Genomic DNA, 13,500 nt, shown 5'->3' with positions numbered 1-13,500 from the left:
AAAATTGAGTTGCCATCGCCATCATTGCCACAGATGTTTGAGAGGAGAGTCCACGTTCTTGACCGTGAGCACTGAGACAAGGACGATGAAGATGATGTCACAGCGGGACACCCTCTGACAGATCTGAATTGTTTGAGCCAAAGCTGTCGACGTAACTGAGGTCCGTGAACATCACTACCGGGGGCTCCTTGACGATCTGTAAAGGACAGAACCAGCGCTGACATCCGGTCTACATGTGAGACATGCAAAGAACCTCATAATCTGAAAATGAGTTCTCATTTACTCACCTCATCAAACTTTCTCTCGCTGTAGATTTCATTTTTGTCAATGAACGTCAGCATGATCCAGTCGCAGATGATGGTACACTAGAGCGAGGGAATTGAAAAGGAACAAAGGGCAGTATGTGGTAGAAAGTAATACAGAAAGTCACAACCTTCAAGTTTCAAGATTGAAAAGAGAACGGTAGTAATTACTCACGACCCCAACTGAAGTCAGAGCGGTCACCGTGCTGATGATGGTTGGGATCGGGCTGAATTTGCCAGCCTGAAAAAAAAAAAAAAAATATGATGAGAGTCAACATAACCGGCCTGAAGGTAAAATGATAATGCTGATTGTCTGCTTACATGCCCATGAACTATGACATCCAGCCGCATGCCGTAGGCCTTAATGAGTGTCCGGGACTCTATCCCAGCTTTATCGTAAAATTTGGCAAACCTGCTCAATAACACGGAAATCACAAGTGTGTGGGTACAGAAAGCTTCCCACGAGCTAAAGAGACAAACAGTTATAAAACAGTGATGAAAAATGTCATTGCTGGGCGTTGGGCTCACCTGTAATAGTAACCCGAGTTGATTTGATCCTTTCGGAGATCGAGACGACGGAAAGAATATGCGGGTTTACAGTTTGAAGGATCAATATCCAGGTTGCACTTCCAGTTGATGAAAACTCCAATTACTCCTCCCTTGGGGGAAAAACAGGACTGGATTTAAGAAACACTGAACTCTAGCAAAAGTAATTTTTAACACATCTGTACGCTATCTCCAAAATAAGATGTGTGATGTGTTCAACATATAAAAGAAACAAAGGCTAAAACTCACAGTCCTACAAAGTTCACTGAAACTTTCCCTTGCTTTCTCCGCAATGTAGCCCAGGCGGAAGTTTGGGCAGTAGGGATCTTTGTCCTCATCATAATGACATTTTTTGAGATATTTCTGCATGTTGCGCCGGTTTGAAGCACCTTTGATGTTCCCCCTGCCAAAGAAATAAGAAGAATCTTTCCAGTGTGTGTGAGAGTGTGTGTGAGTGTGTGTATGTGTACATGCTCTACCTGAACACTTTAAATTTGGGGAAGTGGATGGAGTTCCTGATGAACACTGTGAAATTGATGGCCTCCACTAAAGGTGGCTCCCTGTTGAAGAGTCCAGTCAATCGCAATGATCGTATTTTACCACTGTACATAGTTATAAAGCAGTTCTCAACCACTATTATGAAAGATCTGTGAACATGAAAATATTATAAACAATATTTCCTATTGTATATAAGTATGTAAGTGTATAAGTAGAAATACACTTTTGACGTAGATTTCTGTTTAGATTGGATTGTCTTTAAAAATTGTTTGACAAAGTTCTTTCCCCATTTCTGTTATATATTCCTCCCAGATATGAGGCTCTGTCTTTGCATTGCCCCAAAGACAGAGAAGACTTTGCACTGCGTTGCTTTTCGTATTAGGTTTATTTAAAATAATTATTTGTGGGGGGAGTCATCCAAAATCTGCCCTACCGTACTGCAGCATAGTCCTCAATAGGACACCAGGTCCTGATCTCACAGGTCTTGAAGGAGTGGTTGTAGTACTGAACGCATCTGCCGGTCCTTCTGCCTGAAAGAAAAAGTTTCAAACACTTTCTTTTTATATTTGACCAAATATAATATTTAAAAGATTTAGGAAGGAATTAAAAGAGTACCATGGCCATCAAATTCATCAAACTCATCCTCCGTCCGGACACAGTCAGAGTCTGTTGTGCAGTTGGCACTGGCAACTTGGAAAAACTGAAGTAAACAAATGAGATCCTGGGTCATGGGAGCATGATTGTGTCACTGCATGTGTTGAGAAAGCTTTAGTTGTCCTCTCACCTCAGGGCACGCTCCCTGCCTCTGATCATGTGTAACTTCTCGCCTCAATATTGCACTAATCACATCCCCACCCTGTCAGGGAAGTGCCATTATAATACTATTAGTACAAGTATAATTATACAGTATAAGTAGGATTTAACCTGCTGTGAAGCCATAATTATTCTGACTGTATAGAAGATTAGATTTCAGCATATATTTATGACTCACCTCTGTTGGTCGCGCATATTCTACAGTGTCCAAAATATTATCTCCGTGTACTGCTGTACCTTTCATGCGTGTGTAAACTGCGCTCTCTGGACGGGTTTCACTCTCTTGGTAGGCTTTCTCACTTATGAAAACATACCTTGACAGAGCAGACACAGAGAGAGATGTTCATTTGTACCAGAGGTATCAGTTTACCTGGAATTTGTTCATCCCCTTTTGTTAGTCGAAGCCTACAAAAGTTAAAATGCTGCATATCAAATTCAGGAAAATGTATTGAATAGTTTAGTTTTTGAAACAATATCAAAACATTTAAAACATCTCTCCTCAGTTCAATTGAAATATTTTATGATGGACAGAGAAATTAACATGCTACTTGAAGTGAGTTGTTTTGCGTTAAAGGCAGAGGAGAATATATTGCTTCTCCACAAAAACTGCAGTTTATGGATTTTAAATAAAGTGTATTTAAAAATAAATAAATCTTAATCTCTTTTTTTACACACCAAAAGACATTGCTGGAAAAATCTAATTATATAAATTTGTGAAGTGCCTAAAATAAGCATCATAACTAAAACACAATACAACTGATTACAAAATATGTACGCAAATAAACAAAGTGACGTTTCCAAAACCTTTCAGTATCATAGATTGATCCTTCTAGCAAATATTTTAGACACATAGATATAGAATTATGAAGCTTACCAGATGAAATAGGTGATCACAAGAAACTGCACGCCTCTGTATATGACTCCAAGAGTTCTGTTTTTAACCACCATCACTTTTGGTGTCTCATAGTCCCAGAAACCAAGGAAATACTCCTTTAAAAAACCTAGTAGCCCCATGATGAAGTTATGAAATGCTTCACACATATCCTCAGATGTCCATGTAAAATATAATTTCACTAACTCTATCTATTTTATCTTCTTTTTTTCTGTACTCTATTTGTTTTTGCCACTCTGCTCCTTCTCAGCTTCAGTCTGTATCTCTGTTGAGCATCCCTGGCACCGGCCAGAGAGGGAGAGAAGGAGGTGGGGCTAAGATGTGGTTGAATCTTGCTTTATTATTTATTTATTTATTCATTTATTCATTTATTTATTTATGTATTCATCCATTCATTCATTCATTCTGTAATTTTATTTTGATTGCACAGCTTTATGGTGCTTCCAGTATATCAGACTCAACTATTTTCAACAAGGTTTCTCTCTGTTTTTTTTTTTTACCTATTATTTTCTTAATAATTATTGTTCTCTGGCATTTTGTACGAATATAAAACAAAAGTTTAAAGGGCAAAGGAGGAGTGGGAGCTGTGTAGTTTTTGTTTATTTTTACACAGGCGAGCATGCAGACTACTCTCATTTCCAGTGGGTCCTGATTAGTGCCCCGCTTCCTCTGCGCATGTCAAGCGACACGTGCGTCGGCTGCTGATGGCGGCTCTGTATATGTTCGTCCGCTAAGCGTATACTTCGTAAGATATCAGAAATTCCTAAGCTTTTGCGGAGGGAGAGACTTATTTTTGAAAATGGGAGGTCTTCAAAAGAAAAAGGTAACAGCTGACATCGGATCAGGATCAGATTCAGCCACATTAACTGCGGAAAAAAATAATCTTATTAGCTTGTTAGCTAAAGTAGCGAGCTAATGTTTTTTTTCCTGCAACAGCAGCAAAAGAGCAATTTAGAGCATATGATTCCGCCAGCTTTGATAGCAATCAATGAATATTTTGATGTGGTAAAGTGATTGTTTGTCTTGCTTTGTCTAGTTTGAGAGGGGCTCTGCCACAAACTACATCACCAGAAACAAAGCTCGTAAGAAGTTGAGTCTGAGCCTTCCAGATTTCAGGTAACGTCAGCGTCTTCCTTTTGAGTTGAGAAGAGTTTACCGATGTAAAAACAGTCTTTTTGTTGTTGTTGTAAAAACAGCCTTGTAGCATGGTGTCTGTCTTCATATTTGATATTTATTCCATTTACTGTTTACAAGTATTGTTATGTATGCGTAATTAAAATCAATGCAGCGGTTCTGCGACATCATACTTTTATAAAGCTCATAATGTGCAGCTTTTTTTTTCAATGTGTTGTAATACAAATTCAAATGCATATATATTTTAGGGGCTTTACTTGACACATCAAATTGGTGAAGATGGGCTCTTGGCTTTCAGTACACACAAACACACAGCAGCCATGTTACAAATAATTAAGTCTTGATATCTTTGGCTTTCAGACGCCTGTGCATCCTTAAAGGCATCTACCCTCATGAGCCCAAACACAAGAAGAAGGTGAACAAGGGCTCTACCGCTGCAAGAACCTTCTACCTGCTCAAAGACATACGTTTCCTGCTGCATGAGCCGATTGTCAGAAAGTTCAGAGAATATAAGGTATTGTGGGAGAATTTTGGCCTTACTTTAAACGCACATGTATATCAATCTGTATCAACCTTTTGTTTTGTTTATTACATTATTGTAAATTGTCTCGTTATACCTTTATTTGTAAATAGTTGTGTAGTAATATTTCAGAATGTGAAGAGCATCTTTCTTACAAATACATCACTTCTATTTATTTAGATATTTGTGCGCAAACTGAAGAGGGCCTACGGGAAAACCGAGTGGTCTTCTGTGGAGAGACTGAGAGAAAACAAGCCCACCTATAAATTGGACCATATTATCAAAGAAAGGTGAGACTGTTTTTGAGGTATTGTTGAGCTAAACTGGCTTTTTCTTGTTATGTTAAAGTCGCGATTATCGACAGAAGTAAAAGCTGCTGTTTTTTTCGAGCACAAGTGAACTAAATGTATTCTTTAAAATGTCCTCATTGGTTCTACTTTTTGTGTCAGGTATCCGTCTTTCATCGATGCTCTCCGGGATATTGACGATTCCCTTTGCATGTGCTTCCTCTTCTCCACGTTCGCCCGTACGGGAAAGTGTCACGTTCAGACGATCCAGCTGTGCAGACGACTCACTGTGGAATGGATCAACTTCGTGATTGCATCTCGTGCTCTCAGGAAGGTTCGTTTGCAGAAGAAAACAATCGTCCTTATTTGTTTGACATATAAACCAAATGAAGGAGGTGATGATGACATTTCTGGAGTTAATTTATTACCCTTGTTGTATAATGGGTCTTGATTGTTCCTGATAGGTTTTCATCTCCATCAAGGGATTGTATTACCAAGCTGAGGTTATGGGGCAGCTCATTACTTGGCTGGTGCCATATCAGTTCTCTCATGACGTAAGTGAATGATATGTAGACATGCAGTCACCAGTAAAGGCGGCACATTTCTTTTATTCTTTTTTGACCTGTCAAACCGAACCGAAATCAATCTGTCTTTTATTATCTTTATTAGTTTTTGCAGTACATACATTTATCTATCTTGCCATTATTTTTACATGATCTTTTAAGAGTGATACGTCCTCAAAGATTAGTTTACACTGAATACTCCAAGCTGTTCTGTGTGTTTCATGTATTATGCATTGCTATAAATTGTACTTAAACCTTTTTTAAGGCTTAAATCCACTCGATGTCTTTTTCTTTCAGCACCCAACAGATGTCGACTACAGAGTCATGGCAACTTTCACAGAACTGTACACTACTCTGTTGGGGTTTGTCAACTTCAGACTGTATCATTCCCTTAACTTGCAGTACCCACCAAAGGTATCTTGAACAGTTTTGTTTTATTCATCATACTGCCTTAAATAACATTGTTTACTACTTAAATTAGCTATTGTGGTATCCTTCAGCATGATTCAGGTTGTAGTTTAGTATTTTTTGTGCATGATTTCCATCGATACTTTCGGCTCATCGCCCGTTTGCTCACCTTTACTCATTTCCCCCCTGTTGTCTGTCCTTTCGCAAGCTGGACAGTAAAACAGAGTTGGAGTTGAAGGAAGAGGAAGACTATGCCATGAATTCAGAATGCTATCTCGAGGTGAGGATCTTTATCATGAGCTATTTTAAATGATCAATTAATCCAACCACACATGTATGGTGGTAAATCCAGAGTAGTCTGGATATTAATTCTGAAATGATGCTGTCCTCTAGATTCTGTGTTTAGTTATTTTCTGTGGACAGCCATGCATCCCCAGGCAATCCTTTAAATTGCTGCTATTCAGGTACAGATCTATCAAGCCAAACTGCACCGTTTAAAAGCCTCAAGGGGCTTTAATGTTTTTTTAAGAACTCTGTTTAAAAAAATCTGATTTGAATATGTCATTTGTTGGTCTAATCAGAAGTACCGGTACATGATTTGATAACTCACAATACATTAAAATATGAAATGTGAATTTTAATAATAACATTAGAGACTGTTTTTGTTTTTTTTGCTGTTCAGAAACTGTCAGCTCTGAGTTCCAGTCTTGCTCGGGTGGTTTCTACTGCAGAGGAAGAGGAGACTCAGCTCGACCAGTTTCCTGTTGAAGGGGTAAGAAACCAATTGTTAAAATGTGATTCTCTTTATTTTTTTGTTGTATACCAATCATTATTAAACATAATACTTATCATAGTAAAGAATTGCGTCATTGTGTTGGAAGAACGGTGTTAGTAGTGAGAGTCTGGGACATCAGAGGTTCTTAAGTGCAGCTTGATTTCCCAACCTGGGAAGTATCTTTTTTGGGAATTAAAAAGGGTGACGATTGCAGCGCTGACCTTCCCTGATGGGTTAATCATTTAGAGTCGCCATCATCTGTAGACTTGAGAAACACTTTCCTCAAGACTATAAATGTTTTCCTTTTAATGCCTTTCTTCAGGAGGACATAGAAAATATGGCGGCTATGGAAAAGGAGCAGAAACAGCTGGAGTCACAGAAAAAGCTTTTTGAGGGCCTCAAATTCTTCCTGAACAGAGAAGTGCCCAGAGAGTCGCTGGCGTTCGTCATCAGGTGACATAGAAGCTGCCGCAGCAAACCTCTGGATGTTTTTAATGGAAACGGTGACATAAACCCCAGATGTGTTGATCCGCTTCCTTCCAGGTGTTTTGGTGGGGAGGCGTCTTGGGACAAGTCTGTTTGCATTGGCAGCACGTACGAGATGACAGATGAAACTGTCACACATCAGATTGTTGACCGACCCACTGTCGACAAACGGTACATCAACAGGTAAAACCATAATTAACATCTTATAGCTTCTAGTTTTGTTCAATGTGCTCTTCTCATACAGTATCACGTTCTCTACACAGTCCTGTTTTTTTCTTTATCCTGCTCTGCAATTTCAGAATAAATGCATGAATAAATTGGAAGAATTGAATACAACAAAAACAGGTGTTTCCTCTTTCTCCAGTGTCGTAGTTCAATTAAATATTGATTATTATTATTATACGATCCCTTTAGTTTGCTTCCAAATAACAGACTGACGGTCTGTTATGCATTCGGCGTGCATCAAAAGCTACTTGTTGTTTTCAAAACTGCTATTTTACTCCTATGTACTTTGTTGTAGGTACTACATCCAGCCCCAGTGGGTGTATGATTGCGTCAATGCCAAAGTCCTTCTCCCTGTAGAGGACTACTTCATTGGGGTAACTCTGCCTCCTCACCTCTCTCCATTTGTGGAGGAGAAGGATGGAGATTATGTCCCCCCCGAAAAACTAAAGATCATGGCCCTGCAACGAGGAGAAAAACCCGGTATGTTTTCATTGGATCAAGATATTAGTGTATTACCACAAACATGGTTTTTAGATTCATATAGTCCATGTAAATACAAGTGACTCCAGTAGACACAATTCTATTTATGCATATATGTTTTATTCCAACTTAGCCCACTCACAAGAAGAGGAGGAGGAGGAAGAAGAAGAAGAAGATGAGTCTGCAGAGGAAGACGAGGGTGAAGATGATGAGGAAGAAGAGGCAGAGAAGAATCTCAAGGAGATGGAAAAACAAAAATCCCAGGGCAAGGTGAGAGAATTTCGAAGCATTTTCTTCGAAAGACGAACAGAAAATCTCATCGGCCAGTTTCTGCTGGTTTTTTAGTCTCTGCAGGTCAAGGTCACGCCTGGGAAAATGAAGGTCGAGGACTCGGCACGCTTGGAGCAGGAGGAGAAAGCTGAGGAGAAGCGCCTCGCCATCATGATGATGAAGAAAAAAGAAAAGTACCTCTACAACAAGATCATGTTTGGAAAGAAAAGAAAAATACGAGAGGTATGTTCCAGTTTATTGATTGGAAATGTTTTTCTCCCCAAGTGTGTTAATATTTAACGTTTTTAACATTGAATCCTTTATTTTCACTATCAGACATCTTATCTGGGTCTGACAATGTTTAACGCTATTATTTAACCGTTGTGCACGGAGTACATGGAAGCCCAACCGGAGTTCGCTGACCTTAACTGCATTCATTCTCCTTTTTACAGGCTAACAAGTTGGCTGCCAAGAGGAAGGCACACGATGATGCTGAGAAATCGAAGAAAAAGAAGGCCAGGAAATAAGCGCCCGATGATGAGGTTGATGCGACATGAAAACTGCATTAGAGCGCTAATTGTCTAATCGGTAATGTAAAAGTGACAATGTTCTACATTATATTAAATATTTCTTCCTTTAATCAAGATCTGTACTTGAAATGATCTGTGTTTTCAAATAAAAGCATTTTAATAGGTTACAGTTAATCTGTTAACAGATGAGTTCACTGCCCGACTGTCGTTCCGCCGTCTGAATGCAGAAATAAAGTCCTGTGCAGCCCACAATGCTGCAAAATTCTGCTGTGAGTGACCTCGGTGGGCGGATCGTGCCCTCCTCTCAATCTCCTCATTCAGCTCGTCGCACTCCCCGCCCCCCCGCCCTACGTCACTCTAAACCAGCATTCTGGGCACGCCCACCCAGGCCGCGTCTCTGCTGGGCGCCTTGCAGGCGCAAAGGCGCACCCTCCTCCCTCAACAAAAGCAGCAGTGTTTGTTCCTGGACATGACGGGTGGGATGAGCGCGTCTCTTGTGTGGGGGGGGGGGGGTCCACACAGTATGGAGGGCGACTCGCACTTACTGTCATGGACAAAGGGGTCACAACCACATGTTGCTGCATCCTGTCCCGCAGAGCTAAATGGACTCCCCGTCATTCCCAATCTCTATTAAAAGGGGATTGTATTGAGAACGGGAGTTTATCATGGGGGAAAACCTGAATTGTTTCCCACAGTTTAATTTTTTTTTATGGCTTCGTATACAAAAACGTTTGATATTTAGAATTTAAAACGGGCTTGTTGTGCAAATGAGAGCCATTTACCGCGTGACGGATCCGGACCTCAGGCTGTGTAGTTTGTTTAGGTAATTATCTATTGTGCGTTTATATTTTACGGATCGTGTGCTCTGCAGGGCTTTATAGATACTAATTTGCAATCACATTTCAAACAAAGACGGAGCCTTCTTCATTTGACTGGTTCAATAAGAGTCTTTGTGCCTTGGCTTTCTGCGCTTGTTCCTTTTATTCGGTTTATTCCCCTCCTATCAGCTTGCAGCTCAGACTCCAGTGTCCACAATCAATAGCCCTCTGTATCGAGACAGAGTAGGGACTATGCAGCAGCAGCACCCCCCCCCCCCCCACCTTTTTAAAAATGGACGTCCCCATGACGTCAGTGAATGAGCCTCCCTGTGGTGTTTTTTTTTTTGCAATCTTAGAATTGAAGCGGCGTGGAGGGTTGTAACAGGTAGCTGGAGGCATCATAGAGGAAGAGGAGCAGACATGAGATAAGGAGTATTCAGGGAACTATACTGTAGTTCAGCATGTTGAGATCAGACAGCAAGGAGGACAACTTGTGTTAATCATCAGGAGCTGGGGGAAAGGGATGAAGACGATGCAGCTGGATAAGAAATGCGTCCATTAATTTCTGTTTGGATTCTTATGGCATGGTAAGAGGTTCTTGGAAGTTTTGCACACTTCTCTGGAAGTATAAGTTCCTGCAATATCAGCAATGAAAATGATGAAAATGTGTCTTTGGGTTTGATGCTCATCCCAAACTCAGGTTTAAGGTTTTCAGGCTTTACTGTGGGAACCCAAAGCTGAAAAGCTGAGGTTGACATTGCAGGAAAATGTCTCTACATCCCAAGAGAAGAGGGGGGGAGCTAAAGCAAACAATTGTATTAGCTATAACACTGCCCCTCTTTGTCAAGCAGAAGCAGACATTTAATTTGTTTTTACCTCAATGCTTCAGAAAGAACTGAAGCAGCTCTGCTCAAATGTCCCATAACAGGGTGACCTTTCATGACAGACAGAATTCCCACTCTCGCCTCGATAAGAGCCCATTAATGGAGTCAAGACAAGGACTTTTGAGATGTGTTTAGAGAGCAATGTTTGTATAATGCACCGATAATGCTGAACCGAAAACGCACAGGTCGCAGCAGTAACTCTAGTCCACGTGACGTCGTTAGCCATAATGCAAGGTAGGACGGAATTCAGAAATGAATAATAAATGACACACTGGACACCAAATAGAAGAACTCAGAAGACTGAGCTGGAACAGTTCATTATTCATTCATTAAAACTATATCATTTCATGTTACTCTTACAGGTGGAAATGCTCTACTATTACTGCCCTAACTTATTTGACTGCTGTAGCTATACTAAGATTTTGCATAAAAACCAAAGGTCATAAAATGCAAAGCAACCATTATGGTATCACCGTAATGAGAAGAAAAAAAAAAAGTATTTTATTTTAATTTAACTATCGGTACTGTTTCATCAGATATTTTGTTGTATTTTTTCAAAATCATAAAGTCTATAGTTGTTGTTTGATATAATTTGGAGTTTATAACAGTGGAGCTTATTGTGTTTATATAATCTCATTGTGTAGCTACTATGCCATGACAATAAAGGCTTTCTATTATATATTATGAGAAATAGGGGTGGGATTAAATACGTTTTCTTCTTCCCACTCCCTTTCAGGCAGAATTGACACATTATTTGTTTAAATGTGGCACGGGTTGTTTTGTTTGCTTTTTTGTCATTGCCTGAAATAAATAAATAACTAAACTAAACTATGGTTGAATAAACAGATTCCAATCTTATTGACTTGCAAAGAAAGGGCTGCATCTAGTCAACCGTTACGTCTACAGTATTTATCAGCTGCTCAAACTTTTTATCCTATGAAATATTTAGCTGTAAATGAGTTTAGTTCAAGATGCAGATCAGTCACTCAAAACAAGTGAATATACATAAAAGCCGAGCAGACTTTCAGTGAAATTAGATTTTTGGGCATTTTCATGCATTAATTATTCAATTTAATTATTTATAAATCCAATGATAGTGTATATCACTGCAATGAAACTTCAAACAATGTTGGCCGGCATGCGTACGCAGTGCATCGCCTCTGACCCGGCTGTACTGGGGGGTCATGCTCGGTCACATAATGATGCAATTTCAAGTGACATTTTGGATCTTGTGTGGTTGAGTCAGCAGGTGGCTCGTCTTACCTGTAGACGGCGATGCGATATCACTTTCCACGATAATGAAATATTCATGTCACGTAGCGGAGAAACTCAGCTGCTAAAACTCCATTTACGGATTAAAAAAATCTGTAAAAATTACACATCGACTCAGGTTGACTTTTACTTTTCATGGTTGGTGAATAAAGATACCAAGAACAATATAGAACCTTTTCGATGGCGTCCACAAAGCCTCTGTCTAAATAGAAGAGACTATCAAACTATCAACAGGTCTTGTTGTTGTTATTGTCTTCAGAATAACAAAAGATAAACTCGCAACGATGGAGTGATGAAGACAATGTTTTGGTTTTCAAAGGTTCGATTCTGTTGGATTATGACTGGCAGGCAAGGGAGGCATTGGAGGTCGATGGGCAAAGGCCTGATTCTGGGTTCCCTGCTGACCAGCTGCACGATCCTGCTTTACTGCGTCTCCACTCCCCAGATCCAGTTCAGTCCTCCTGAGTAAGACTTGTCACACGGATGCATGTAAAACGTACTGTTTTGGAGTAAATGGAATCATTACTATGAACACCTTCGTCTTTTGATTTCCTGCCTGCAGGTTTCCAGTGCCCTATTCATGTGCCCATCGTCCAGCCCAGGTTCTCTCCAAATCACCCACAAACAGTTCGCATCAAACCGCTGGCCAGACCTGCACCCCCAAAGTAGACATCATGTTCATGAAGACCCACAAAACCGCCAGCAGCACCTTCCTCAACATCCTTTTCCGCTTTGGAGAGAAGCACCAGCTCAAATTTGCCTTCCCCGACAGCAGAAATGATTTCTTTTATCCATCTCCTTTCCAGCGCTCCCAGGTTAAAGACTACAGGCCGGGGATGTGCTTTAACGTTATCTGTAATCACATGCGCTTCAACGCCTCTGAGGTGGCCAAGCTTCTACCCACGGACACGTCTTACGTCACTATTTTGCGAGACCCCGCAGAGCTTTTTGAATCATCTTTCCACTACTTTGGCCGGCTGGCGCCCTTTACCTGGAAGATTCCAGGCGATGACAAGCTGACTGAGTTTCTGCATCAGCCTCATTTATACTTTGATCCGGACGGCTTCAACTCTTTCTACCTCAAGAATCTGCTATTCTTCGACTTTGGATGGGACAACACTCTGCCGCTGGATGATCCGCGGGTAGATGAGGGAATCAAATTCATCACTGAGCGTTTCCAGCTTGTAATGTTAGTGGAATACTTTGAGGAATCGCTCATCCTGCTAAAACATGCCCTCTGCTGGAAGATGAATGACTTGCTCTTCTTCAAGCTCAATGCCCGCAAGGGATCCACTGTGTCAAAACTGACGCCCGAGCTGAGGGCCAGGGCTCTTGAGTGGAACGCTATAGACTGGAAGCTCTACAAGCATTTCAACCAAACCTTTTGGGAGAAAGTAGACGCATACGGACGTCAGCGGATGGCTGAGGATGTGGCAGAGCTCAGGAGAAAGAACGCGGAGATGGCATCCATCTGCATTGATGGGGGTCATGCTGTAGAAGCCAGCAGCATCCAAGAGGTGGCCATGCAGCCCTGGCAGCCCATTGGAGAAAGGTCCATCATGGGCTATAACATGAAGAAGAACGTGGACAAGGCACATCAGAGGTTGTGCCGTAAGATGTTGATGCCGGAGATTCAGTACTTAACAGAACTAGGGGTGAACCTGTGGATCACCAAGCTGTGGGGTCACATCCGAGATATCATTAACTGGTGACTGGGCATGGGAGTAAGAAGGGCCAAGTGAACCCCAAGAGATTCTATTTATGGTGGAGGAATCCAAAAGTGTGGTAAGATTTCTA

General features: G+C 40.9%; 3 protein-coding genes across 3 annotated transcripts; 2 read left to right on the top strand and 1 right to left on the bottom strand.

Annotated features, from left to right (window-relative positions):
* Positions 1-97: 97 nt before the first annotated feature.
* Positions 98-3,200, bottom strand: p2rx2 (purinergic receptor P2X, ligand-gated ion channel, 2). Its single transcript, XM_068738510.1, has 12 exons — positions 3,034-3,200; positions 2,338-2,473; positions 2,131-2,202; positions 1,962-2,046; positions 1,780-1,876; positions 1,328-1,408; positions 1,098-1,251; positions 831-961; positions 624-714; positions 478-543; positions 288-365; positions 98-196 (listed from the first exon to the last, which is right to left on the bottom strand). Exons 1-12 carry the CDS (start codon positions 3,198-3,200, stop codon positions 98-100), a joined length of 1,257 nt encoding a protein of 418 aa, XP_068594611.1.
* Positions 3,201-3,760: 560 nt separating this feature from the next.
* On the top strand, positions 3,761-8,937 carry pes (pescadillo). Its single transcript, XM_068761075.1, has 15 exons — positions 3,761-3,874; positions 4,088-4,167; positions 4,546-4,699; positions 4,886-4,995; positions 5,155-5,326; positions 5,457-5,546; positions 5,853-5,969; positions 6,172-6,243; positions 6,646-6,735; positions 7,061-7,191; positions 7,282-7,407; positions 7,745-7,929; positions 8,063-8,199; positions 8,275-8,442; positions 8,652-8,937. The coding sequence occupies exons 1-15, from the start codon at positions 3,851-3,853 to the stop codon at positions 8,724-8,726; spliced, it is 1,731 nt and encodes a 576-aa protein (XP_068617176.1). The 5' UTR covers positions 3,761-3,850; the 3' UTR covers positions 8,727-8,937.
* A 3,103-nt stretch (positions 8,938-12,040) lies between these two features.
* On the top strand, positions 12,041-13,415 carry gal3st1a (galactose-3-O-sulfotransferase 1a). The gene is made up of 2 exons (XM_068761057.1): positions 12,041-12,168; positions 12,266-13,415. The coding sequence occupies exons 1-2, from the start codon at positions 12,041-12,043 to the stop codon at positions 13,413-13,415; spliced, it is 1,278 nt and encodes a 425-aa protein (XP_068617158.1).
* Positions 13,416-13,500: the final 85 nt, after the last annotated feature.

The sequence above is a fragment of the Brachionichthys hirsutus genome, chromosome 4 (assembly GCF_040956055.1).
Source record: "Brachionichthys hirsutus isolate HB-005 chromosome 4, CSIRO-AGI_Bhir_v1, whole genome shotgun sequence".
Classification (NCBI taxonomy): Eukaryota; Metazoa; Chordata; class Actinopteri; order Lophiiformes; family Brachionichthyidae; genus Brachionichthys; species Brachionichthys hirsutus.
Note: the sequence above shows the minus strand (reverse complement) of the source record. Positions and strands in the feature narration are given on the sequence as shown.